Here is a 27,822-nt window from a genome sequence, read left to right on the forward strand (position 1 = left end):
AGCAGCTACAGTGCTTTTTTCTTTAACACTCTGCTTTTACATAACATCAATGATATTTAGAACTAGTGGACAAGATGCTTTTAAACTATTAAAAACTTTTTAACTAGTAGTAAAAAAGCTAAATGCAATGTGAGAAACTGAGGTCCAAGCAACGTAACTGTCACACTGCAGTAATGCAACACTTCTGTGTTCCAGGTCAACATGCCACAGTGGAAATAGGGATCTGGATTCTGTGACGTTGGGTATTTCCCTGATCTGGTGCTGTCCATCAGCACCTGAAGACATATCACATTTTCTGCTTCTCCAGTTTTTATCACGCTGTTTATCGAACGCACAACAGTCTAAATTTGATTTACAGGCTGACTTTATGAAGCCATAGAAAAGCTCAGATGTTCTTGAAGAGGTACATGCAGAGAAATAACCAGAGAGTGTATGTTGAAATTACATTACACAATCCTATAATTAGTATGACATGCCCAGCTTTTGCATGATTCTTACTATAATTTGGTATCCTATGGTGGATAAATTTAAATGTTCTTTTTGGGAACGAACTAGCAATTAGTGACATGAAGCTGCGGAAAGAAGTAGAAAGCAAGACTCGAGCATAGCTTTCCCATTATAGTTTTGTCAGCGAGCTCACCATACTTTGCATCTCTACATCTTTTTTTATTATCTGTTAAATTAAATAAAACCTGAAACATCTTTCCACTGAAACCTCCATTGGAAGTCTCAACAAGACCACATATAGAGGCCACATTTATAATGCAAATGAAACGCTTACCCAGATATTCCATCAGCTGCTCTGCCGTTATTATCTCCATCATTGGTGGCAGCTTGACCTGTACCAAAACCAGGGAGAAATCATTTTAAAAGCAGTTTAAATGACAGATGCTCATGGTCATATATATGAGACCTCTTTTCCTCCGACAATGATGCTATGTAACACACACACATAAGGGGTACTGATGGTGTTGAAATGGACTGCTGTATCAGCATAAATGCACTATGAGAAGAGAAAAAACCCAACCATCTTAAAAACAGCCTGAATGTGGCTATCATCTCCATAAGATGCCAGTGGCTTTTAAAGCAGTCACAGCTGGAAAACATAGTGCCTCTTTTTTCAAGATGAAAGACTGTGCACTGAAATAGCGCCTCGTGTGCCTGCCAACTCACTGTCAAAGCCAATAATTAAATGTCATCTTTATAATGCAAATGAGTACAGGGCTGAAAGCCAGAAGTTACTGGTGCGTCTGTAAAATGACTGTTTAGGATGAAACCATGATACTGGTATGTGTCTAAAAATAAAGGGGATGTTATTTAAAAATCTGAAGATGAAAACAGAATCCAAACCGAATTTGAAGTCAATCTCAAATCAGTTAACTAAACAAATGCTATATTACAAAACACTGTCAAATGAGAGTAAAAAGATGCATTCTTAATTGCATTTCATGTCGCCACATTTTTACAATTTGTTTAGTCAAATATGGACCATAGTTAAAGAAGTCACCATTTAATGTCACATTCACAGAAACGATTATTGAAATGTAAAAAAAGATAAGTTCAAGTTTAGCTGGCTCCGATTTGTCCCCACAGACTATGATGACATGTTTTCCACAGTTACCAACATAGCAAATGTAGTGAGGATTTTCATATTTCTAGTTTTTAAAAATGTAACATACATTTATAAAAGCTATACTTTGTGTTATATTACCTTGGCAGTAAATTACAAAAAAAAAAAAAAAACAAGGAACGCTGCTGCGCAGGTGATACAATGGCTGAGGTAGTGACGGCAAAGTTCACATCATTCTCTCTTCAGACTGCTGTGATCAATCTCTATATATTTTTTTCACTTTTTGCAAAGTCGTGAAAACGCTATAGTGTATTGAATTGAATTATAATGAATATATTGGAGCAGAAATAGAAAAATTATATTTGCTGTCATCTCCCTTTCACCACTGTAAAAGTTTACCCAACTATGACGACTTCGCTTCTGAGAAATGTGAAATGGGCCCATAGTACTCATGGTTTACTTTAGATTGAACCCTAAAGGCCTAGATGCATGACGTTTCTTTACTAACAGCTTGCTGTGTAAGCTGCATTGTAGCAACTTGTTTAGACATTTTACTTGTACCCATTCTGTTGGACTGTCTAAATCACACACATACTATCCCCATAAAGTATATTATCAATTGATATTATTAGTAGCTTTGTAAACTGCATTACACAGTGGGTCATGAGATGTCAACACGGCAGCCCCCATTAGACCCACAATGTGGAGACTAAAACACCTCTACAACAGGGGTGTCCAAACTCAGTCCAGGAGAGTCACTGTCCAGCAGAGTTTAGCTCCAACTTGCTTCCACACACCTGCCCGGGAAATGTCTAGTATGCATAGTAAGGGCTTAATTAGCTACTTCAGGTGTCTTTAATAGGGGTTGGTCTATGCAGGACAGTGGCTCTCCGGGAGGAGGATTGGACACTCCTGGTCTAGAAGACAAACATGAGGTGATCTCTTGTGAGTGTGCTTCAATTTAATTAACAAACCATTTATTGTGCCTTATTTATAGCCAGTGACAACTGGTTAAACGAAACATTGTGCTTACTAAGTAGACAAACACAAGCCAATGGGCAATTAGAATACCCGGCAAAACACAGCAATTGCACGTCTATAACTTGGTGGTACTAACTGTGACATGTCAAACGAGCGGATTATCATCTTATTTACCTTCCATGACAATAGCAGGACATTCATAATAGCCAGCAGCGGGCACGGCCCGTTCTCATTCTGTGTGATGATAGGCGTGTTCTCCTCCTTCCACTTTATCCACTTGATGTGGTACAACGACTGACCGGTCACCCTGTCTTTAGGACAGAGGGTTTTCGTTCCCTCGGCACCGTATTCACCCTGAATAGCCAAATCCAGTCCCTTGTCCTCCAGTCCTTCACTGTTGAGGTCTGAACTCGGACAGGAGTTGAGATTGGAGAAGGACTCTAGTGAATCAAAGCTGCGGGACTCTCCTGCGATACTGGGCTCACTCCCACTCGGAGGACCCTCGGAAACGGTGTGATCGGTTGAATTCGAGACCGCAGGTTTTGCTTTGTCTGGACACAAATAAGTAGGCTTGGCCAGCTTCGTCGTTTCTTGCGTCCCTCCATCCAAACCGTCCGCTTGCACATTATTGATGTCAGATTGCTCTCCCGTGAGGTTGTTTACTAACTTTGAGGTGCCACCCTCCTTTTTCCCGGCGGCGGTCATCAACGGCTCGTATTCCATCCCGTTGCTCAGCTGGTCCGCGGCATCGGGCGACAGTGTCTCTGGTAAAACGCTCGGTTGTGCGGTCTTGCTTACTGTCTCAGCAGCATCTGATGTCTGTGTGCAGGGTGTAGCATTAGCACCGCTAGCACTTGCACAAGTACTCAAAGTGTCTCTCTTCTCGCAGACATCTTTCATTCCGCCGACTGTTTTGATATCTGCGGGTTCTGCGCGAATAACGGTGCACAGGACACTTCCTCCTGCGTCTCGATGAGGGTTTGCATTCTTCTCCATTTCGCTGAACGCCTCGACGACAACCTTTAACTAGATGGCAAGCTCCAGTCTCAGCTCCGACGACGCCATGACATCTCCACCTCTGACGTCATCATAGACACTTATTTACCCAGCCCGACTTTAGTATATACACACAAATGCTGACTGTATGTAATTTTACTAAAAACTTAAAGGTATAGTTCACCCAAACACGAGAATTGTGTCATCGTTTACTCGCCGTCAAGTTGTTCCAAAACTGCACTACTTTTTTTTCTTTCGCAGAGCACAAAAGGAGCTGTTTTGGAGACTGATGCTGTCATTATAACATTTTAACATAGGCCAATACGACTTCTGAATGCACACACACATTTACCCAATAACAACATGATAAATATTATATTGGTTATAAGTTAGTGTAGGCCTACTTTATTTTTTACTATAAAAAAAAGAAAAATAAAGGAATGTGTTTTAGAGCCCAATCTACATAGTCGGCAGCCCTTTCTGTACATTTTTTAAAGTCAATACTTTGCTCACTTTTTGTTCTTTAATTTGCTTTATTTTGTTTGTTTTGTTGTTCCTTTGTGCTTATCGTTTACAGTATTTTGTAGGCTATATTATGTTAAAACATGATAAAATATACCTATAAAAATAATATTTTTTACGTTAACTTCTTAACCCGCACCGGTTCGTGGACGGGGGGGTTGACGGAAGTGGGGGGGTGTGTACTTTTATTTACTTTTGTTTTATACAAAATATTCAATCAACTATCACAAACTATGCATCATTTGAAAGCTAAAACACTCAAGATTCATGTTCTGAACTTGTTTTTGCAATAAATACACCAGAGAGGAAAGGGTTAAATGAAACCCTAAAGGACCAGCCATGTAAACATTAGAAAAATATCAGCGTTACTCATCTTTCATCTCCTGTCGTTCAGATCAGATCGGACGAATCCAATAAACACCCGCATACATCTCTGTGTAAGAGTCCACTCTTCAAAATGCATCCCACTTTTTAATCCAAAACAACGAAAAAATAGGGAAAAAACTAAAAATCCTCCGTTGTTTGCAAGAGAGTTTTGAGTTAGCGTGATCAATCATGTCCATTTTCAATGAAATATCGATTCTATTCCGTGTCTGGCAAACTCCCCCTGCTAGAATGGCTTCTCCCACGTATTTTAAACCCTCCCCCGTCTCTCTCCTTCAATCAGAGACTCTTCTGGGATGCATCATATAGAGGAAGTGCCTTACAGGCTTGGTGAGCTGTCAATCATTGCGCCCATGGTTTTCGTTGGATAAAGGCACTCGGTGCCCAGCCAATGCCTTTCCAACAAAGGTTTGATTGATGGACTTAGTAACCAATCAAAAGGCATTATCTTGCGCAGTTTGCGTAAGTAGGCTTTGGTGAATACAGTTTGCGCGCTGGCTGCACGTTCTCCATGGCGCAACTCCAGTGGAGCGCGCTGTCTCTCACTGACGCTTCCCATCAGCTAAATGAGTTTTTTACACTTTGTAATCTCTGTAAATAGTTGCTTTAGTTTTTCAGTAACTGTTTATCCATTATAATTAGTAGTATATTGCAGTTTATTGCAGATTTATTTGAATGAAAAACTACTCTTTACAATAGCAAATGTTCTGAAATAAATGGCCTTTTTGAAATGACGCCTAGACTTTTCTTGACATAAAAGCTCACAGAAGCTACATTACTGAGAGAATCATCCTCATATTTGAATCATGACATGATTAGACATTCAGTTTTATATTTAAGTTATTTTCAGGCTCTTAACATTAAATTATAATATTTTTTTCCCTAAGTGAATACAAAAAACAAAAAACGTGAGTCACTTACATGTATATTTACATGTATATTACTCTGTTCCCATATTACTTTGAGTTATTATGACTCTTGGGTAGCAATATTTCAAGTGTCTAGTTTAAAATAAGACCAGATTTATGAATATAGACCATAGGGTTTAAGAGCTGCAGACATTTTCATTTGGGTATATCGTTTTCAAAAAATTCCACAAAAATGGGGCGCTTGTTAAGAGGTTAATAAACGTTAATCTACACGTGATGGATTAATGTAATCTTTCGTGGATTTAGAATTTCTCCTCACGACATATATTATGGTCACGTGTGAAAGATTGTACGCTTTGTCTTTCATAGAAATTGATGTAACATCACGCACATCAAACCCATCTAGTAATGTTTCTATCCACCGCACGATGGCAACGTTGACCTAGATATTATTTCCAAATTATCATTATTCGCACCCTGTAACGTGTTTATGACGTGTTTACCTATTCTTTGTGGAAAAATGTGTCCCCAGAAGCGAGTTAAATCTGACAAAACCTCAATTTAGGGACGTCCTGGATAAAATAAAATAAAAAAGACATGTAAATTAAATATATTATATTCTAAAAATGCAACAACAACAACAAACTTTCTGTTTGGATTAGGGATTGAGCCAGTCTATTTATAATTAGCTGTGCATAAAAATAGTAGAAGTTTGTCTGCGTTCAGATCGAGAGGCTTATCATTTAACTGTGACTGAGTAAAATATGGGACAAAATGAAAATTGTTTCTTGGTTTTCAAATTCAGTTAAAAGTAAAGACCTGTGACAGTATCCATAGATAAACGAGCATGAGCACTCGTTTTTCATTATTTATTTATTTATTTATTGGCATACAAACTATAGATACCAACAATACATATGGTATAACTATTTAGCATAAGGATCTCAATGAACCTCACTAATGTTAATTATAGTTTTTAATAGCTGTCATATTCTCCTCCACCAATGTTTTTTGTTATTGCACTGAGTTCTACAATGTCTTTCTAGCATTGTGGGCGTGGCTTTACGCTCTGCCTGCGCCTGACGTCAGGCCGTTGGAGACAAGCGCGGAGCAGAGGCCGCACCGCAGCAGCAGAGCCGCCGTCACACATACACAAACACTCACCGAGGGCGACTGCGCCTTTAAGACCCGCAAAACTAACAATCAAACCTCGGTGTCAATGTGCGAGCGATGAAATTACTCGATATGGTTTTGTTCAAACTCTTGATGTTGTTATACTGCTTAAGCGACACCAAAGGTAAGTGGGTTTTGCTTTAGTTCTGGAAGAAGTGACGGTTAATCGGATTGTGCTTTAGCTGAAGTGAGCTAGTCTGGGAGGGGTGGGCACAGAGAGACTGAGCGTGAGTGCGGAAGTACAACTGAACACTAAAAATAGGCAACTTTTACTGTTAAACACGTGGAATTCCAGGTTTATTCACATAACAACATTTAATAACAGACAGTGTAGTGAGGAGTTTTCATAAAGACTTTGAGTGGGATATTTCAGAAGAATGACAATAAATGTCCTAGCTAGCTGTCAAAAGGAAACCCAGCTAGCTAACTTGACGAGTGTATTCACATTAGAGTATTCAGATAATGAATTCGTTCAATTTATACGTTTCTGTTCTCTTTGCCTTCTTGGTTTGTTATTTCAGAAGCGCCTTGTCGAGTGCGCAATATTTATCAGAGTTGATGTCAGAAAAAACAGACGAGTGCGAAATGAAAGACTCTACACACCTTTCCTGTAATCATTTCCTCTAAAGAGACGAGGTCACCTCAGTGCTGGTACTTGTCTAGTTCACATGTGTTTTACAATGTGTGAGACACAATTACTGAACTAAATATATCAAAAAGTTTTTTCTTTTAAATCCACCTTTGACAACCTTTACGTTCTACAGTGTATTAAAGGGTTAGTTCACCTAAAAAATAAAATTGCCCTATAATTTACTCACCCTCAAGCCATCCCAGTTGTATATGCTACGTTCAGACTGCAGGCAAATGTGGCTCCAATCCAACTCGGATCTGTTTTTGTCATGACAGTGTGAACAGCACAAACCACATGGAATCTGATCTGTTCAATTCCAATTTGTGCCACTTCCAGAAGTGGTACATTCTGAACAGTCATATCGTAATTCATGCTACTTTTACGCCACTCTAGATCGACATTTGCCACAGTTTTGCGTTCATGGGATGGGAGTCACTTCAAAGATACGTTGGGTCAGAGGTCACTCTTCCGCAGGAACTAGACTCGCGTACAGCCAGTGTTTATAGTTGATAAAGTTATAAATATGGATATTTTTCTCACAAAAATGCATCACTTCACTTCAGAATGCCTTTATTAACCCCCTGCAGGCATATGAATGACTTTTTATGATGATGGAATGGCGCTTCAAAAACTCGGGCTCTATTCACTCTCATTATAAAGCTTGGAAGAGCCAGGGTATTTTTTTAATATAACTCCAATTGTGTTTGGCTGAAAGAAGAAAATCATATACAGTAGGATGGCTTGAGGGTGAGTAAATCATGGAATAATTTTTGAACTAACCCTTCAAGTTCACGATTAGAGTTTGGGTTGGGATTAGTCTATACTAGTAACTATAATTAACATTGTTTACCAACAATAGAAATCTGTTGTAAAACCCTCATTAGCTAGCTGGATAAGCATGGCTGTGTGTGTGGCCAGACGACAGAGCTGATGCAGACACTTGTTCAAGGAATGTATTTCACCAGATTGTTGTTCATGTTTCCATAAGATGAAGGTCCGGTTTCTGCTGAAACATGCAGTGCCCTACTGCCCTTGCTGTCAGACAGGAAATAATGACAGAACAGTGCTTGTGAATTTTGTCTGTCTTTCCTCCAAATTAAGTCTGTCACTTATTCACAACCAAGCTTTTAAAGAACTGCTGAAGATAACTAATTCTGAAGAAGTGACCGTGTTTAAGTGTATCTAGTAATTGTAGCAATGGCCTTATTTATCAGGATGAAATACTGTGCATTCCTTTATTAGTCAGCGTTCTTGACAGTTCAGGTTTTTTTTTTTAAAGATCAGTTTTGGTTCAACTGAGTTTGTTGCTATGGAATTTTATGTTTTCTAATGTATTTGGTGTTCATTTTGTTCTTGTTGACTTGGGCTAAAGACATACAGTGCTGCCATTTCCCCCTTTGTTGTCACTAATTGCTTAGATCCCAATGGTGTCTGTCGATCTCAATGATCTTTAAGATATTCCGTTTTCTTACACCTCCCATGAAATATTTATTTTATTTATTTATTCCTGTAAACAAAAACAAAAAGAAAGCTTTATTCTCAAGTGTATTGAAACTTTCTTCACATCCTGATTGTAATCAATTGTAGAAGTGGTCTAAATATTAAACATGCATATCTTGAAGTCTTAGGACCCAAAAATGTGGTCCAAATGCAATGATATGATGTCCTACCTGCCTGTTAACATATGTATTTCCACACCTCCCCGCACACTGCTCGCACAGACATCACATGTCATCAGCACCAAAGTCCCTTTCAAGTAAATTCTGTTCACTCGGCGGCCATATTTTGAGCATCCAAGAACAAGTCCTATCTACTTGAATTGTGGAATCCTGAAATCTCAAAAACTGCTTGCTGAACTCACAGTTAAATGCTATGTTTCAAATCGGCAACAAAATCTGATATGGACTGTCCCATTAATATTGTTTCTTATGCTCAAATAGCATTAAAAAAAAAAAATTTCAGGCTAGACGAGCCAATGCGCATGTGCAGTCCTAAGTGCGAGTCTCAGATTTCTATGGGAACCGGAGCTTCTAACGGCAGCTGCAGTGACGCAATGACTTTACCAATCAGCGATAGGGATAGGAATGAACCGTCTTTCTATATCTTTAGTCTTAGTCAGCCCGCTGCATTCACATGGGGCTTTTGCGCCAACACTTCTCATTTACTTTGAATGGGTGACATCATGCGTTGCTGAGGTGAATTGTGGGTTCCGTTGCGTCACTGGCGTTGCTTTTGGCTGAAGTTGAAAAGTTTGGTGTCTGTCAACGCAGGTGTCAGTCAATCAGATCGCCTATGCAAATACCCTAGCGCAGACGTTAGCCAATTGCTTTCATGCAACACTGGAAAAGTAGTATGATTGGCTGCAGCCACTATGACGGTCGCGTCAACACCCAAGCTTCAGACACGCTGTAGCAGTCTCTCATGATGCTTTGCAGACTCTACTGTGTGCGTTCATGTTTGAATTAGTATTTGAAGGTAAGAGAGTTTATTTACAATTCAGATTATTATTCTTTTTTTAAAGGAGATGTGACTGTAGAGCACTCTGAAGGGAGGGTGGGATCTCATACTTTCAAAGCTAGCTTGCTATTGCCAGCCTCTCTGACATTGCCTACCCTACCTTTAAATGTTTAGTATTAATTTTGATGTTGTTCTTTGTTGCTTTTGTTAGCCAGCTGTGAAAACAATTGTACAAAGCGCGTTTTACTGACATCCCTTTTGGCTCAAATATCAACTCAAACATGTTGTTGTGCACCTGTATTAGCTGTTTTCCATCAGCATTTTGAGTTGTCATACATAAAGTGAATTAAGAATGAAGGTAACAAATATGGTTGAGGTCTAGTGTCATCTGTTTGAGATTAATGGTGTTAGGGTGTGCTTAGGGAAGCTGATGGATATTACACTATCCAGTGATGAAATGGCTTGTTGTTGAGCAACTTGAATACTCCCCATGCATCAAACTACACATAACCCAAACGGTTTTGTTGGCCAGCTTGCAATGTTGCGTGATTTTGGTAGTTTTCATGTGGTTCGCTTCTTCAACTCGCTAGATGGATCATCCCACAAAGATGCCTTCCTGAATGATGTGCCCAGGGTCTAGCTTTAACAGTCACCAGTGAAAATTGGCTTATGTGGATAAATAAAACTGATGTGTTTGTTGTAAGTGATTGAAGTGCTAAAACCAATATCTACCTCAGGGAAAAATGTACTATTTTTGTTTTTTTTTTAATATAGGCTCCCTAAAGTGTGGTTACATTTTTTTGTCCCCAGAAGACAATTCTTCACATTTTACCACCAAAACAAAAATATGAAGTGCAAAATCTTAATGTGCTTGTGACCGATGCTCTGCAAGAATGTAAGGCTACATGATATTTTTTTATTGTGGCAATAATCCAGTGGACAAAAGCAGTGGAAAAATTCATATGAATATCATGTTTCATTGCTGGCAAAATAAATAAATAATCTGGATAGGCATAAGTGACAGTGAGAGATCATCTTCTGGTGCTTCAGAATGAAAAAGATATTGTTAAACTTTTTCAGAGCAATAGATAGAACAGGTTTACAGAGGAAACCGGTTTCTTGGCAGTGGCAGACGACAATGGCCTTTCATGTAATAACAGGATACGCTTTTGAATGGAGCATTAAAATGAAAGAAATTCTTCAGTCTTTGAGGGTTAGAGGGTTTATTTACAATTCAGATTATTTAATTTTCACATGAGTTTAAGCAACACTGCACGTTGTATGTTTATTTCAAAAGTATGGTACATTTGTAGTAGGGTGGTATTTTCTCTAAAGCTCTAAATTTGTCTTGCTTATACTTTAGCGAAACGAGCAAATTGCACATCTCAAAAGAATACATTTGCACATTTTGTAGGTTTAGCTTTGGTGTTTTTTTGTTGTTGTTTTTTTAACCAAAGGCTGGATATGAATAATGAACAACTGTAAGCAGAGTTGACTGATAAACCTCCTCTCTCCGACCAGTGCTATCCGCAATTTTTTTAAAGAGTTGCTTTATTTTATAGGAGATTTTATATTTAAAAATTATTTTTGGCAGTTTTGGTTTGGAGATGTCTGTCATGGGAATCTGGTCATCATGTAGCAAATTTACACCAAAATATGAATCTAGGAATGGGAATGTATGAAAATGTAATGTTCAATGAATATACATTATTATCTCATATCAAAGCCAATTGCTGCAAACTTTTCTTCACGGAAGCTTCACGTTAATTTCAAGCGATTGAGATAAAATATTTAAACTCAACTTTGTGTCCAATTATTTCCCAGACGTTGTTTTGGTATTGAGGCCAAAGTCCTCTTGCCTTGCGTTCGCTATCCACTGAAGACTACTCAGCAGATTTAAAGTGTTTCCCCCTATTGCAGCGACTTTATTTTTGCATGTTCTGCAGACATAGTGACCATCTTCGATTAAGTTTCACTCAGGACTTTTGTAAAAGCCAAGATATGACCACACCTCAGATTTGGTCCATTTAGATGGCTGAACAATCTCCCTAGTGCTGTCACTGCCTTCTGCCATTTGATCTCGTTCAAAAAACGACGTTGCGCGCTGATGCTGGCTGGACAGGATTTACCACAAGTTTTACCAAAATCGTGATAATCAAACACGGTTTAATGATAATTCGTGAAACCGGTAATCGTCCCATCCCTATATGAATCAAAGCACTGCCACTGTAATTGTGGTGCAGGGATGAAGTGAAAACCCGGGAGACCCCACTGGTTCATTCATGATTTTTTTCTATTGTTTTTTTTTAATAATGGCTTTTTAAAATTTAAGAGTGAAATAATGTCTGTGGTAAACATAACTTGATGATACTTGAACGTTTTGCTAATGTAAAGTAAGCACACCCATATTGGAAACGCAAGTTTTGAAGCTGTTATTATTAGAAACTTTTTATTTATTTATATAAACAAACAAACTACGTTTGGGGTGAGAGTGTGTGCAATTTATGTTAGAGCAAAAAGTTCAAGTAACATTCAGTTATGTTTATCACAGGCCTTATTCTACTCCATTATAAAACCATAGGAAAATCTCGAGGGCGAATTAGTCTTCCGGGTTTTGACGTCATCCTTGCACCACTCTGAGCTTTGTTCTCCCCTTCTGTTCTGGCAGAAGAGCAGCAAACACACATACACAGACTCAAGGATGCCTGCCCACAATGACGTGATGAACCTTTTCACCTTATTTTCACTAAACTCATGTTTTCACAGAAAGTCGATCCTTTGTTTGTGAATGACATGTTTGCGGTTTGAGATAACAAGCCAAAAGAAATGACCCACTAGAAATGATAACTGATAACCCACTAGAAATGACACACCCACTAGAAATGATAACTTTATTTAATATCACTTCCTTTCTCTGTTTTCTTTTTTCAGCTCCCCAAACCCCCACAGTCAGCACAGATGACGCCCATTACTCATAATTGTTTGATATTTTCATTATTTAATCTGTAAAGTGTTTCCAAGAGGCATTACCAATAGAGAAGTTTTTGATCAGTAGATTTTCTATCGTGACGTGGTGTCCGTGACATCAATAAATTATATACTCAAAGTATATGACAGTGCCATCCTCTACAAAATGATAAAATAATTAACTTCTAGCATTGGTAAGTTGATCAAATGCATTTGATATGGAATTGCTTTCGCAATATAAGTTAATTACAAAAGAATCGCCATTGTGTTTTTTGTCTTTCTTTTTACCCTCATTTGATTTTTGTAGTTTTTATTTGCTTTCATCTCGAGGAGACAAAAACAGCAATGAATGTGTAAAGTCATTTTGACTCTCTTAAGCCTTGTTTATACTCGCCGCGGCCGCAAGAGCGCGAGGGTGCGCGCGGCAAAAATGACGTCAACGCGGAGGGGGCGGTCTCGCGCGTTGGCTCCGCAAGACCCCATTTCGCCTGGCGGTGCGCAGCGCATTTTTTGTAACTCCGCGCGCACCTCCGCATCCGAAGATGTACGATTTTGAGGCGACTTTGTCCGAGCTGGTGCGTCAGTACCGGCACATTTATGACCATTCCATGAGGGATCATCGCGACAGCCAGATGGCACAGAATTCATGGAAAGTTTGCATTGATGGCCATCCATCCGTCCAACCATCCATTCCTTTTGTGAATAGGACTTTAGAATACATTTGCATTAAGCACCCAGTTTGCACTTGTCTTAAGTAACTGCTTACATTTTCAAAATGAGCCTACACTTACTGAAATAGAACCTTTGATAAAATAAGGCATGTTTTATAAAAAGTAACTGTACAAAGAGGCTTAATTTAGTACATTAGTTTACAAGACACTTTCTGCAGCATTTATTGTGCTTGTTTAGTGTTAATTTCAGAATGTACAAACAAGATCAGAAATTAGTTGTCATCTTCAGTTAATGCACTGTGAACTAATATAGTTATATATATATATATATATATATATATATATATATATATATATATATATATATATATATATATATATATATATATATATATATATATATATATATATATATATATATATATATATATATATATATATATAGTATAAAAACCATCTGCAAAATTTGGGGGAATGTACTTGTACTACGATCAACGAAACTGTGGTCGAGCCCAACTTGTAACTGTAGGCAACACATTTTTGGTTACTGCCAGACGCAAGAACACGTAGTGTGACGGCCAGTCTCTCTTGGAAAGTTACGGGGCTCATGTGGGTTCGTTTATGTTCCACGAACGGCTTGCGGGACGCCATGTTCACCTGTTCCGGTAAACTACTTCTTCGCTCGTGCTTTCGACGGATTTAAGAACAATTACTCCAAGTCGCCCCCTGTCGTTTCACAGAATACTACAACGGCGCGCGCGTCGACTATAAACGCCTCGTCCGTTTGGGGGAGGAGCGCGCTCAGTTTGCGGCGCTCGTGCTGCGGAGCCAGGCGCGAGTATAACAGGGCCTTTAGGGGGCTTTCACACAGGGCTCATTTGTTTGCGGTCTGAGTCCCAGCGTGATTGTTCCCGGTACCACCCGCAATGTTAGCCTGGTTTCACACTCTATTTGATTCTATCGAACCCTGGTGCACTTGCATTCATCTTACGTCATCACAAACGTGCACGGTGCAAAACAGAACGCAGGTCAATATATTGTTTTTTGTTAATTTGGTGTTATTATGCACAGCTGAGTAAATGACACTTGAAGATGGCCTTCTGCTGCTTAAACAGATTCTTTAGAGAAAACAGTGGATTGCCATTACTTCGCTGCCCTGATTGCACTCGCTATGCGCGCTTACACTACAGGCTCATCAAATCATCAACACTATCATCCCTTACATGTGTTTTATTGAGCTAAATGCATCATTATTGGATAAAAAAACAAACACATGAGCATGTTACTTTACTTCCTGAACAAGTGCGCACACAAGTCTGTTGATTTCCCATTCATGCAAACCGCGCCAAAGTTCGAGTGCAACCAAACTCAGTCCATCGCCTTCAGGTAGTCTTGGATTTGGTACCCTGTTGCCCACCTGGGTCCACATTACAGCTTTCACAACATTACCAGTTTTTGAAAGCTGAAGCCCCCTTACACTTCTAAAGGCCCGTTCACACCAAGAACGATAACGATACAATAACTATATTAGCTACACCAGAGTTCTGTTATTCTAAGCGCGTACTTGTCTGTAACTTTAAATGCTGGTTGGCTGTCAATGTTTTTATCGTTCATCAGCTGGATAAAATCGTTCTGAAAGTGGTTCCAACGATATTGTTTCTCTGTGCTGTTATCGTTATATCTGTGGTGTGAACTCTGCTATTCTTTAATATTGAGAATGATTTTTAGAACTATATCTTTATCGTTATCTTTATAGTTATCGTCCTTGGTGTGAACAGGCTATAAGGATATTCTCACGATCAACAAACAGGGTGTGTAATAATAAGACAGTGCATGTTGTAAATACAGCACAAGGTAATATTCAAGGACAGTGAGAACCCAAAAGAAATGCATGTGTCTAAGAAGAGTTTGCTTTAATAATTAGTATGTTTTTCAGAAATATTTACTTAGCCCAGTTTACACAGAATGTGTTTTTGCGTTTAAAAACGTGAGGCATCACAATACATGAGAGGGGGAAAAAATGCAAGCACTTTTAACTTAAGTTTTTAAACATGTGTGCCATGAGCGAGACCCTGTAAAAGACACAAAAGACAAACTCAACAGTCAAATACATCTGTTTAATATTTACGTATAACAAAAAAAAGCAGAGCAGTGTAATACAAAAACAACACAGCCTCAGGACAGAGTTATTCTATTTAGTTTGGTTTCATTGCTGTTGTTGCTGGCTGCAGACCACAAAGCTGTGCATAACCAGCAGGAAATGAAATATGGTACGTTATATCAGCACAGCTGTTACCTGCAGTCTTGTGCCTGCGGCCAAATTGTTGAGCTGATATTCAAAACAACAGCACTCCTTCTTATGTGATATTGCTTTAATATATAAATATATATGATCATTTTGTGTGCTGTATCTTACATTTAATTGTATCATATATTGTCATTATATTGCCATAAGAGATCTGTATCGACATCAGCCATTAAAAACCCTTGTCGATCACTAATGTAAAATTATTCAAATAAAAACAGTGCTAATGTTAAATACAAAGTAATATTTTTAAGTCTCTTTTGTAAAGGACTTTTCACAACTTTCCAGTCATAGACTAATGAACTTTATGCTCTATATTGCACTCTTTACAGTAGTTTTACAGTCCTGTTTAAGATGATTGGCATTTGTCAGTCTATAAATAGTGCTACATATATAATCCGATTACTCTTCCTCTTATCATTTTCACTCTGAGCGATGTTACCAAACAAATGGGTTAGCGTCTCTTCTCTCGCCCTGCCCTGTGCCCTTGTGATAAGACCCAGTTTGGCGTTCACACCTCACACCTAAACTCATCTAAACTCTTTTTCTAAACTCTTTTCCAGGACTGTTTGAGCTCTGCATCGCAAAGCTCTGCTGTTCAGAACTTGTAATTTCTGTTAGGAGTAAACAACTCTGACCAGAAAAAAGGAACCAATATAAAGCTGTCTGAACCTTTAATTGTGTTCCATGGACAAATTGCCAGTCCCTTTTGCCACAGTATCACTTTCAGCCAGCTCAAGCTCTTTGTGAAGAGTGGAGATTATTTGGCTGCTGAGTTCCCAGGCTCACTTACTCACTTACTTGCAACTTGCAAATAAATGTTGTTTTTAGTTGACCAGAAATGAAGAGGAGAGCATCTTTACAGTGGTTCAGTTCAGCTCCTCCTAAACATGCATTAAGTGAAGTCCAGATCTTGGCGTGAGAAGAAACAGTGCATCTATGCTATTAAACACCCACCACCGAATGCCCACAGCTCAGGCAAAACAAAGCCGAGTTGTGTCAAATCTTCTGCCATGCCTGTCTGACCAGTAGTTCACCCATGGGTTCAAATCAAACTTCATTTCTACTCTGCACTGGGCAAAATAAGAGTAGGCCTTTGCAGAGAACATTTTGATACGATTTTATCACTTTGTCGAAAAGAGGTTCTTGAAGAATATTATTAAAAGGTACTAGCCCAACCCATTTCCACAAACCCTGTAGTTCTTTTTGTGCTTTGAAATTTAAATGTAGGGTCTTAACTGTAAGTCTGAGTTTGCATTTGTCATATGTGTGGTTTCTCCACAGAGCCTTGCCTGTGACCTCTTATATGGCGTTGGCTATAGGAAGGAACATGAGTGTAAAGGTCACTGGCCCCTCACACAGGCTCTTTGAATCATCATGAGCCAAGCTGTTTCCACTTCCTGTAATTCTCTGTCCCGGGTACCACCCAGTTCAACTACATGCTTCAGTGTTTAGGGATATACAAAGTTAATTTTAAGTGACATACTGATTGTATTTTTGATAGAATGTATCATCCTGCATTCATCTAGTTTCCTCGATGTCAATTTGTTCAGTCAGTAGTGTTGGTGGCAATATGAAATTCACATAAGCTGATGATGTTCTAAATAGATCATTTTTTATTGTATTGGCTGGGCTGAGAAATAAAGTTTTCATGCATCAGTTAGCATTGTGTTTAAGATTGGTGGTACATTCGAAATGAAAACCCAAAGCTCTTAGTGACCTTTCTTTGGGTGCAAACAATGTTGAGGAAACTGGTTGTTTGTGTTTATTTACTTATTTTTTTCTGTTGAGAGACTTGAGTAGTGATCCGAACAGACAGGTTTTTCACTATTCATATTTTATGTTGTTGAATGTTAGAGAAATAGGACTTGAACGGGTGCTATGATTTATTTTTCTTGTTACAATCAGTGTGCCTTCCTATTCAAAGGTTTGGGATAAGTATTTTATTCATTTTACCAGCACGTATACAGTAAATTGATTAAAAGTGAGAGTAAAGATTTTTACATTGAAAAATATTTATATTTCAAATGTTATTTTGAACTTTTTATTCATTATCAAAGCATTGTTATTATGTCAAAGAATCCTGAAAAAATGTATCATGTTTTCCAGAATTAAAGTTATAAATAAATTATTAAAGACAAGTGAACAGTCAGAAATAAAATAAACACAAATACACAAATTACAAGCATAGATGAAGACTAGATAACAGTTACAAAGTCTAACAGTAGTATTCAGGTACAGAAATGTAATAATTAGGCCTAAATGTAAAATAACACTATTGTGTTCACTGTAGAAATTAAATATAGATTATCCCTTAACTTATCTTTGATCACCAAAATGACATTTAAATGTTTTTTTTTCTTCATGCCTTAAAATAACTTGAATGTAACTCTCTGTACACTCTTGCTTCATTTAGAATACGCGGATCCATGAATATTTAAAAAAATTATCCCTGCCTCCACTCACTCACACCAGCTCAGAATACCTGATCCACTTGGTCTTTAATGTAGTAAACGCTACACAATGGCAAATGGCTACTGGTACTGATACTAGGTTTAATTCAGCCATATATGTTTGAACCAAAAACTAATTCAGAAGAAGTGGAAGAGTGAATTATACAGGGTCGTCTACAAGTCGATGGATCAGAATGGTAATGCGTTTTATGTATCGTTCTTTACAACGTCGGACACATAACGGCAATTAATATGATTAGCCTTTCGCTTGACTACGTTACCAAGCAGCTAATAATGTGTTGCTAATGTTACTGTGTCCAAAGTCTCCCCCTATACCCTTAAATAGGGTGCTATTTGAGGGGGCAGCCGTTTGTAGTGGTGTCCGAAACCATAGTGGATGTTATTGAGTGCACTCATTCAATCACACAATTCACCACAATTACGAACGTACAACTGATGTACGCTCAGCGGCTAGAGAATACCCATAATGCACTGTAAGAGTCGCACGTTGAATGAATTCCCATGTCTTGCCGCAGCTGAATCAATCATCCATCCATTTTCCAAACTGCGCTGGTCCATACAGGTATAAATTCCTTTTTAATTGATTATAAAAAAAAATTAATTACGGTTTATACATGCTAGTTTCCATGGCAGAGTTCAAGATAAATCTTTAAATTTCTATTGGAGATGCCAGTTTGCTGCGTTTCAAATGATTATTAAACAGCAAGCACAAACTATGCAAAAGCGGAAGCCCTTCCGGCACACTCAGTGTCCGAATTCACGCACTCGTTTTCATTCACTCCTTCAAGAGGACTATATTAGTGGAGTAATGTAGAGAATAGTGAATGAGGGTATAGGGGTGATTTTGAACACAGCACATGTTCCAGTTTGCCAAATCAACAGAAAAATATACCAGGATAACCTTCTCTGGAGACTCTCCTGCTTTGTAGCATAGTAATGATGAAAGCCCGCCCCCACATTGACGTGATTGGTTACAAGGTAGTTTGGGACACAAGAAACACGATTTCAAACCGTCTTTGGTTCACTGCAGTTTTAAGGAGAAAATACCCAGCAATGGAGTTGATTTATAAATTTGCACATGGTTTGTTTTAAAGCATATTAAAAACACCACATAGACATATAAACAACATTAAAAGCTAGATTTTCACCACAGGGGGTCTTTTTAACATTAATGACACAGACAGCAGCAGGGATATTAGAGGGATTATTAACTGTTTACATTCACTTAAGACATAACCGAGAGATCTATTCAAGCGCAAGGAAATGAAAAAGAGGAATCAATTCGGTGTTTGCACGCTATCTGAAATGCACCTAGCTCACTCTCTCTCGCTCACTCTCTCTCGCTCACTCTCTCTCGCTCACTCTCTCTCGCTCACTCTCTCTCGCTCACTCTCTCTCGCTCACTCTCTCTCGCTCACTCTCCCTCGCTCACTCTCTTTCGCTCACTCTCTTTCGCTCACTCTCTCTCTCTCTCTCTCTCTTGCTCACTCTCTCTCTCTCACTCTCTCTCGCTCTCTCTCTCTCGCTCACTCTCCCTCGCTCACTCTCTCTCGCTCACTCTCTCTCGCTCACTCTCCCTCGCTCACTCTCTTTCGCTCACTCTCTCTCGCTCTCTCTCTCTCGCTCTCTCTCTCTTGCTCACTCTCTCTCTCTCACTCTCTCTCGCTCACTCTCTCTCGCTCACTCTCTCTCGCTCACTCTCCCTCGCTCACTCTCTTTCGCTCACTCTCTTTCGCTCTCTCTCTCTTGCTCACTCTCTCTCGCTCACTCTCTCTCGCTCTCTCTCTCTCTCTGTGTGTGCGCGCACTTTGGGTGTTATCTGGCTATGTACACATGCTTCAGTGTCCCGAATTTTTCATTTTCTGCGTTTAAAATCGCTTAATTGTGTAAATTGGCAAGTTACATTTGCTTGTTTGTGGAACAACAAACTCAAGTTTTGAGCATTTACACTCAGCGTGATGTCAAAGGAGAGTGTCTCAGTTTCACAAAACAGAGTTCAGCTGATTATAGATGCGGCGTTCACAGATGTTTAATCACAGGCTGTCACAAGCAGTGTCTATAGAATATAAAAACTACTGTAATAACTTTTCATTTGATGCTCACCGTTATTTTCAACAACTAAACAATAGAACTTTTCCAGCATCAATATTGTTCAGGCCCTCCACTCGTCTCATCCAATGGTTTCATGCGTTACTTCTGACAGCTCTGTGGTTATCTTTGTGTGGGAGTCCAGCACTTTTGTCCTCACATGTGGGGTAATTTAGGCAGAAATGAGGCGGCTATTGTCTGTGCTTGTACAAAAGTGCTCAGTGTCCACCCTCCTTTCACAGAGTCATGCCTTTCTCTCTGTGTCTGTGCATTCGTCATTCATCCTGAAATATGTTGTTGACATCTATAAATTCTGTCTGTTCAGCCTATCATGGAAATGCCTGCGCTCTTTAAACAGGTGGTTGATTAGGATTTCACTTTAACTTTAGTCAGTGTGTAATGTTGCTGTGTGAGCATAAACAACATCTGCAAAGTCACGACGCTCAACGTTCAAAGAAAAGGGAGGTATTTATTTGAAAGAAATCGCTTTTTAAGGACTACAACTAACGGCCGGTAGGGACTACAACGAGCTTCTCATGGGTTAGTGACATCACTAACCCTAAAATGTACATAAATCCTGCCCCTGGGAACACGTAAAAAAGCTTGTCCTCAAAGATGGAGCAGTTCCCTCTTTAAAAGCAGAAGCTGTTGTTTATGGGCCACAACCTGTAAGTACGTTTTATTCTTTGTTGATGTGATTTGCATGAATAGTTTCTATTGTTATTTTTATGCGGTAGCAAGGACGTAAACACAGGCAAACGCTGTTTGGCTCCGCTAGCCAGCTACCTAATTGCTAATACAAACTTATCCGACAAACACCTACAAACTTCTTTTTAATCCCACCAGCGAACTTCAAATGTTGGTGTTTGTTGCCGTTTAAGTGATCAGTGTAAATGCAGGCATGCTAAAAATTGTTCTGTGTTTGATATGGCCACTGTAATAAATCCATGATTAGTCTTCGTAATGGTCCAATAGTTCTGGGGACAGATATTTGGCTACACTCGTTCTATAAAGAAAAAACTAACGGTGCTATACAGTCAGTAGAGATAACTATAGATCCACAGACTGTAATCAAATAATCCCTTTGAGAACTAGTATCATTTGTTAGAACGATTATATGAAAAAAAGGCTACAAGGCAATCTGCTGTACTAAAGCTTTAATAAGGCTAAAACCGTATATCAAAAGCTAACATAAACAGTAGTAGCATTTACAAATAACAGCGTATCGTCAAAGTATAAGCCAACTACAAATAAAAAAAACATACCATTCTTACCTCTTTACTATTCTCTGGATCTGATTTGGGCTCAAATTGATAAGGCAATATTGACTCCATTGTTTACAATACACCTTAGCATTAGGGCTGCACGATATGAGGAAAAGCTGCGATAAATTTTTTTAATATTGCGATGACGATATTTGCAATAAATATTCAAATGTGAATGTTAGCTATACTGTTCCCATGTCTTAGTGCTTAAATAGGTTGTGTTCAGTGTTGGGCAGTAACGGAATACATGTACCGGCATTACGTATTCAGAATACATATTATGAGTAACTGTATTCCGTTACGGTTACAATTTAAATAGTTGATATTTAGAATACAGTTACATTGTCGAAATCAATCGATTACATTTACGATACTTCTCTGTTTCCTGAGTTAATTTACTCTCTAAATAAATTAAGGCAACTCAATGCATTTCTCAGAACGCCCCAATATGAAAACGAAAAAATGCATGCTTTGTGTGATCAGTCACAATGGAGTCGGAAGAGGAGCCGCGGGAGCTAGAGGTAGAGGTAGGCGATGACGATGAAAATCCGATGGATCGTTCAGCCCTACTGAGCATTTGCAACTAGTATAATAGTAAGGTGGCGTTACGTTTTTGGACAACGTGCACTAGCCGTTTAGCGAATCACACTGGGCCTTCTAACCAATCTGAGCCCTTTGCGTTTTTACGAAGGCGGGGCTTCGTAGAACCAGGAACTCAACAGACTGTTTTTACAAGAAGGGACACGGCGTAGAATAAAGGTAAAATATTTGAAAAATGTTGTTTTTTTACGGAGCATGAACCCATTTTACAGTGCACCCCATAAACACAATCAAGCCTTCGCAAAAAGCTAATCAACCACCCCTTTAATATAAAACTGAATAACTCTCAATTATTCTGACTTTGTCGCTGCAGCAGATCTGATTTAAATGAAGACTTTGTGTTGTCAACCTAGACACTTTGTTTACATCCAACCTTTACCCACTTCTCTGGTCTCTTCCTCCTCCAGAGCCTGTCATATGAACAAGATTCAAGATTCAAGATTCAAGAGTTTTATTTGTCACATACACAGTTATATACACAATATACAACTGGCAGTGAAATGTAAACAGGTCCGCTCCATGGACAGTGCAAATAACAGTTACAAGAAATTAAAATAGAAATAGAATAAAATTAGAATAAAAAGTATTAACATAAGTAGAATTATAAATAAATCAAGTAAAAGATAAAAATAGGAAATAAGATAAATAAAAATATAAAAAATATGTGGATATGATAAGTGAGATAAACTGTAGACTTAAAAAAAGTGGTTAACATAAAATATATATATATGTATATATAAAGAAGTATAATGTGCAAGGTTTATTACAGGTTGTTACGCAGTAACAATAGGAAAGTAAAGTGCAGTGCAATTGCAGTATGTGGATGTTAATGCTAAAAAACCGTATGTTTATGCGTGTGCGGGGTGAAGTGAAGTCACGTGACTGAGTTCAGGAGTCTGATGGCCTGGGGGAAGAAACTCCTCCTGAGTCTTTCAGTTTTTGCCATCAGGCTACGGAAGCGCTTACCAGATGGCAGCAGGGTGAAGTGAGAGTTTGCAGGGTGATTAATGTCTCTGATGATTTTGGTAGCTCTACCTCTGCAGCGTTTGGTGTAGATGTCCTGCAGAGACGGGAGAGCTACTAATAATAATTATACATATTTTACTCTCAGATCATATTTCGTGCTGTATGTTTGTTGTTGTGTTCGTCCACAAAGACAGTGCAACATAAATACAAGTAGCCTACCAATACTCAGCCCATTTAACTAATTTTACCTAGTGTAAAATCTTTTGAAGTGTTGCTTTCTTCAGGTCCGCAGCTGAATAGTGGATTAAAACATGCTGATCTAAAGTGGACTGACTCAACTCTCTGCCGTAGCTAGAGCTAAATTAGCCCTTTTGCTTTTGATGAAACATCATTTCCCTATCATTACACCTTTTATGCTTTTCAGCAAAGGTCACTGACTGATTCTAGTTCTAGGTTACAGGGCTAGGGATGAGCGAGCAAAATACTTTCTTTTTTTTCAAACCAAAATGCCAAGTTACCAAAAGGAGAGATGTCCATAGATATGTCCTTGTCCCCCAAGACAAAAAAAGTTTGCTGTCAAAGAGCTTGAGTCAATCACAAAGCTCTCAAGGGGCTCCATGCTATTTAGTTGTAAGCCTGTGACATGACATAAAAAAATCATGATTGGCATGTGGTAAAAAAATGTGGTCAAATCGGTCAGAAGCTCAGTTGTGCAGCAGTTTAAAAGTCAGTTCTGGTAAATAACTTCACAGAGTTTTAACAGCACTATTTTTGGTGCTGATGTTTGAATGGTTGTTGCATTTGTGAAAGCAGATGTTATATGTTGACTGGAATGTAATCAGCAAATTGTACTGTGCTATTGTAATTTTCAAGTGTGAAAGTAGCTAATTATTCAAAAGGCAGCTAGTATTTAGCACTTCCATCTATCTATAGATATAGAACTTACTCTCAAAGTTCAATCCTAAGTCCCAAGTGACTTTGTTAATAGACATAAAATATCTAATATCTTCATAAGCAAACTGTGTAACCGTACCAATATTTAGCACTCTAAACAGTTCTGATAACGGTGCCAACCTATTAAACCGTGACCGTAACCACTGACATGAAGTCATGTTATCAAGCAGTTCGATGTTCCTTGATTTGAACCTATTCGGTGCATTGAATGTAGAGTGCTAAAGAAAAAGAGAGTGATATAGATAGAGGAGAGTTGGGGAGGTGGAGCACTAATGTGTGTGGAATTGGAATGATTGTTGAGCGTTCTGCTCCGCCGAGGCAGTGCTGCTCCTGATTTCTGCTCTCTCGCTCTCTCTCTCTCTCTCTCTCCACAGCAAGATGAGAGGAGGATTTTATCACCACTGTACAGGTGGACAAACAGTCTGCACTGATACTCCCAGCAATACACACACACTTTTTCGGTCTCCCACCCATTCACTCCCTTCCGTTTGTTACTGTCCATGTGTTTTTTTTCTTTTTCTGTTTATACCGTTTTATCTCACAACCTGAGCATCTGTTAAGGATAAGGAAAATGTCATCTAGAGGTTTTGTTTTATGATTAAAGGTGCATCAGACAAAGCTGCAAATATTCAGGTCAGATGTTTCTGAACTTCTGTCAAACCTCATTCATTAGAAGTTGAAAAGAAGCCGTTTGCTGAAGAAAGCTGCCCTGCTGATTTATTTATATTTGTTGTGTTCTATTGGAAAGACAGTTAGACACTGATGATATTTCTCTCATATTGACACTGGTTGATGGCAGTTTGCCATGCAGAAATTGCTTCAGCTTCCAAAATGTTTAAGCATTTTACCAAATGTGAAATTTTGGTAGTGTTGCAAATATTCATTATTTGTTTTTCTGTGATGGTCATGTATTATGTAGTAGTTATTTGTTAAAGAGAAAGTTCCACCATAAAATAGTAATTCAGTAAATTACTTTCCTTAATTTTCTTTCTCATGTGGAACACAAAAGCAGAACATTGAGTAATGTTGAATGCAGAACGCGTTTTTCCATTCCATACTTTTACATTGTTCTTCAGTGTAAACATGCTAGGCGGATGCTAGACATCTTTAACCAGTGTGCTTATGTTTCCTCTCATGCATGACATGCTCGATCTCATAAAAGTGCGTATTTATAGCACAAATTGTATTTAGTGTATAATTTATACACAAAAATTTGTGTATATGATACGCAGTTTTCGCATGCGTATGATACGCACTTTATGCTGTGTAATACGCACGTAACCCACACCTCTAATCCTACCCAAGGGTTTACAGTACCTATCATATGCACGCTGAAAATAATTTTTGCGGATAAATTCCACTCCACTGACCTGTCTTGAGTTTTTAACCGCAAAAACACATTCTGTGAGAACTGGGCAAAAACTTCCATTGTCTATTGTCAATACCAATGTATGCAGCTCACACACAAGTCACTTTCAAACTAAGCGGCTTTCTGTTCGTCAGTGAGGCAAAATTGCATGACCAACTTAAACTCGTTGCTAAATCTGTGTGAGGAAGCCTTTCGCCCTCATTTAAGATTCCAGATTGTGTGGATTCCCGTTGAAATGACTGGATTTCGTCTGCTAAAAATGTGACTGTACCTTAATTATTCATTGAAGCCATGCAGTTACCCTTTATGTGAGTAACAGATCGAAATTTTATCTGTTCATTGATATTTTAAAAGATTTTAAAGATTTGACTAAGAAAGTCATGGTTTGAAAAAGCTTTGTACACAATACCAGGATTTTCATTTTTGGTTGTGCTCCCCGTTAACTTGTAGCCTCTGGCAGACTCTTTTTAAAGGTATAATAAATATGAAAGCATTTTTTGTGAACTCGCTGTATTTTTAATGTGCTCTGGTAAACTGATGAAAGCATTTGAGACACTTGATGAAAAAAATCAAATGCTTCCTAATAGAACATGCTTTATGACCGAGCTCTAAGCCAACTCTTGAACACTTAATGTCACAGGCCAATTACTGTTTTTGTTGTACAGAGGCATTAATCGGTTCAGGCAGTCTCCAGACGTGACCTGTCTTCCCTGATGGCCCTCTTGCACAATTGTGATTCTTTTCTCAGAGTAAAAAGGAACTGTTCCATTCAAGCCAGTTTGGTGCTTGAGGCTTACTGTCATGATAGCAGATATGGTTGGAGCCCAGGGGAGGTAGAGTTAGATTCAAAACAGGAAAGGTTGGTTCTCTGTGGGTTGTGTTGACTGATGGAAAGCCAGTGCCAAAGTTTTTCCTCTGAAAACACATCAACTAGAGGTCGTGGGTCTTATTAGTCATATTATCTTTATAGGCCGATTTATACATTGTCAGACTACGTTGCCCTGTCCAAAATAAGCAGGGTGTATAACTGTCATTTTAAGATTTAATTGTACAACTGTTGTTAGAGCAGATACTATGGCATCGTGACTGAGTAAACGCTCCCTGCTAAGGACAGGCTATTCTTAGCATAAATGCTACTGTGCCAGGAAGTCACTTTTTGAGTCTAAACATGAATACTGTATTTTCCTTCAATAGATGAAAGTGGAAAATATGTGCCCTCATCTACATGTGATACAATTGTCTTTTTTTTTTAAAGCTACACTGTGTAACTTTTTTAGTCTATTCTTAGCTAAAAACACTTAGTTCTTTGAAAAATATATGTGCTCATTAATGTATATTTACTTCTTTCAAGTAATAAAGTATTCTCGTAAGTTTATAATATGCCATTGAAAATACATAAGGTAATGGGATCTAACGGTGGTCGCCATGTTGCCCCTCCATCTTGAAAGTACATTAGCCAAAGAGGGACATACCCGTAAATTCAAGCTTCGCCTTTTGCGTTTCACTCGATGGCACTGTACAAAATTCTCTGCCTCGCGAATGTGCGCGTCAACTTGTTCAGACTTGTCTGGTGCATGTGCAGAGAGTTTTCATCTCAGCTGCGTCCAGTAACAGAGTTATACGGAGTTTTCCTGGCTTGTTTATTCCTCAAAAGTCTGTTTTTCCTTGTGTGGTATTTCTGTGCGTTAATAACTCCGTAAGTAATAATAGTTATTGTCATTGTAACGTTAGATGTGTTTCAGAGTGTGTCATCGCGTAATTCAGTTGATGTCACCTCAGAAGTATTTTTGTGTCAACATACAAAAGCGTAATGCTCACCTATTTGAATAATCATTCAGTTATTTTGTTATCAACAATGTTTATTCGTTTTTAGAAAATATTTGCTTGTAATGTATGTTGACGGAAATATGTATCAGGTCTGATCGGCATTTTAACAATTGTTATACAGAGCGCACTGCAGTGCTAAAGTTAAAGCGCCGCACACACTTTTGTAACCGGACACCGCTTGTTAGCAGCAGCAGCGGCAGCTCCGCTCCTTTTAATGCAGCTGCATTTAGCACCTATATATGGTACAATAAGCTCTGGTTTACGGTTACATTATACAAATGTAACTTATAAGTATACTTATACAGTTCTGAACTGTGTATGTATATTTACCATCCTTATTTGTTCTCTCACAGAAACCACATTTATGTACATATCCACGCAAACCTGTTTATGCCTTGCAATTGGATGACTGAATAAACATTACTATCATCAAAGTTCACTCTGGATTAGCTGCAGTTCTTTCTAGCCGAATAATTAGGCCAGTTGAGTTCCAACCATCCCACTGCGCACAGAATATCCCACAGGCACCGTGTTGAATGTGGACGAGGTCGAACTGGAAGCCATATTAATCTTGGACTAATTCGGCCACCGTAGGAGTTGAAACGAAATCGGAATTGAGAAGAACAGAAACTAAAATTCACTGGATGGTCATATACCTTTTAACCGCTAGATGGGGGAAAATATCACACAGTGTAGCTTTAATGAATTTATTTTAACAGTATAAGGCCAACTTTACACATAAGCCACACATTT

General features: G+C 38.6%; 2 protein-coding genes across 3 annotated transcripts in view; one reads left to right on the forward strand and one right to left on the reverse strand.

The window, feature by feature from the left end:
• mindy2 (MINDY lysine 48 deubiquitinase 2) overlaps nucleotides 1–3,665 on the reverse strand; it is a 31,192-nt gene extending 27,527 nt beyond the window's left edge. For both annotated transcript variants that reach the window (XM_079845668.1, XM_079845667.1), the window contains exons 1-2: nucleotides 2,726–3,665; nucleotides 782–839 (exon numbers count right to left, since the gene is read on the reverse strand). In XM_079845668.1, the coding sequence (XP_079701794.1) occupies nucleotides 782–839; nucleotides 2,726–3,547 (880 nt within the window). In that variant the 5' untranslated portion in view covers nucleotides 3,548–3,665. The remainder of the gene's footprint in view (nucleotides 1–781; nucleotides 840–2,725) is intronic.
• A 2,752-nt stretch (nucleotides 3,666–6,417) lies between these two features.
• Nucleotides 6,418–27,822, forward strand: part of adam10a (ADAM metallopeptidase domain 10a) — an 81,797-nt gene continuing 60,392 nt past the window's right edge. The window contains exon 1 of the mRNA XM_079845779.1: nucleotides 6,418–6,619. Within this exon, the coding sequence (XP_079701905.1) occupies nucleotides 6,553–6,619 (67 nt within the window). The 5' untranslated portion in view covers nucleotides 6,418–6,552. The remainder of the gene's footprint in view (nucleotides 6,620–27,822) is intronic.

This window comes from Gobio gobio, assembly GCF_949357685.1.
Source record: "Gobio gobio genome assembly, chromosome: 2".
Taxonomy (NCBI): domain Eukaryota; kingdom Metazoa; phylum Chordata; class Actinopteri; order Cypriniformes; family Gobionidae; genus Gobio; species Gobio gobio.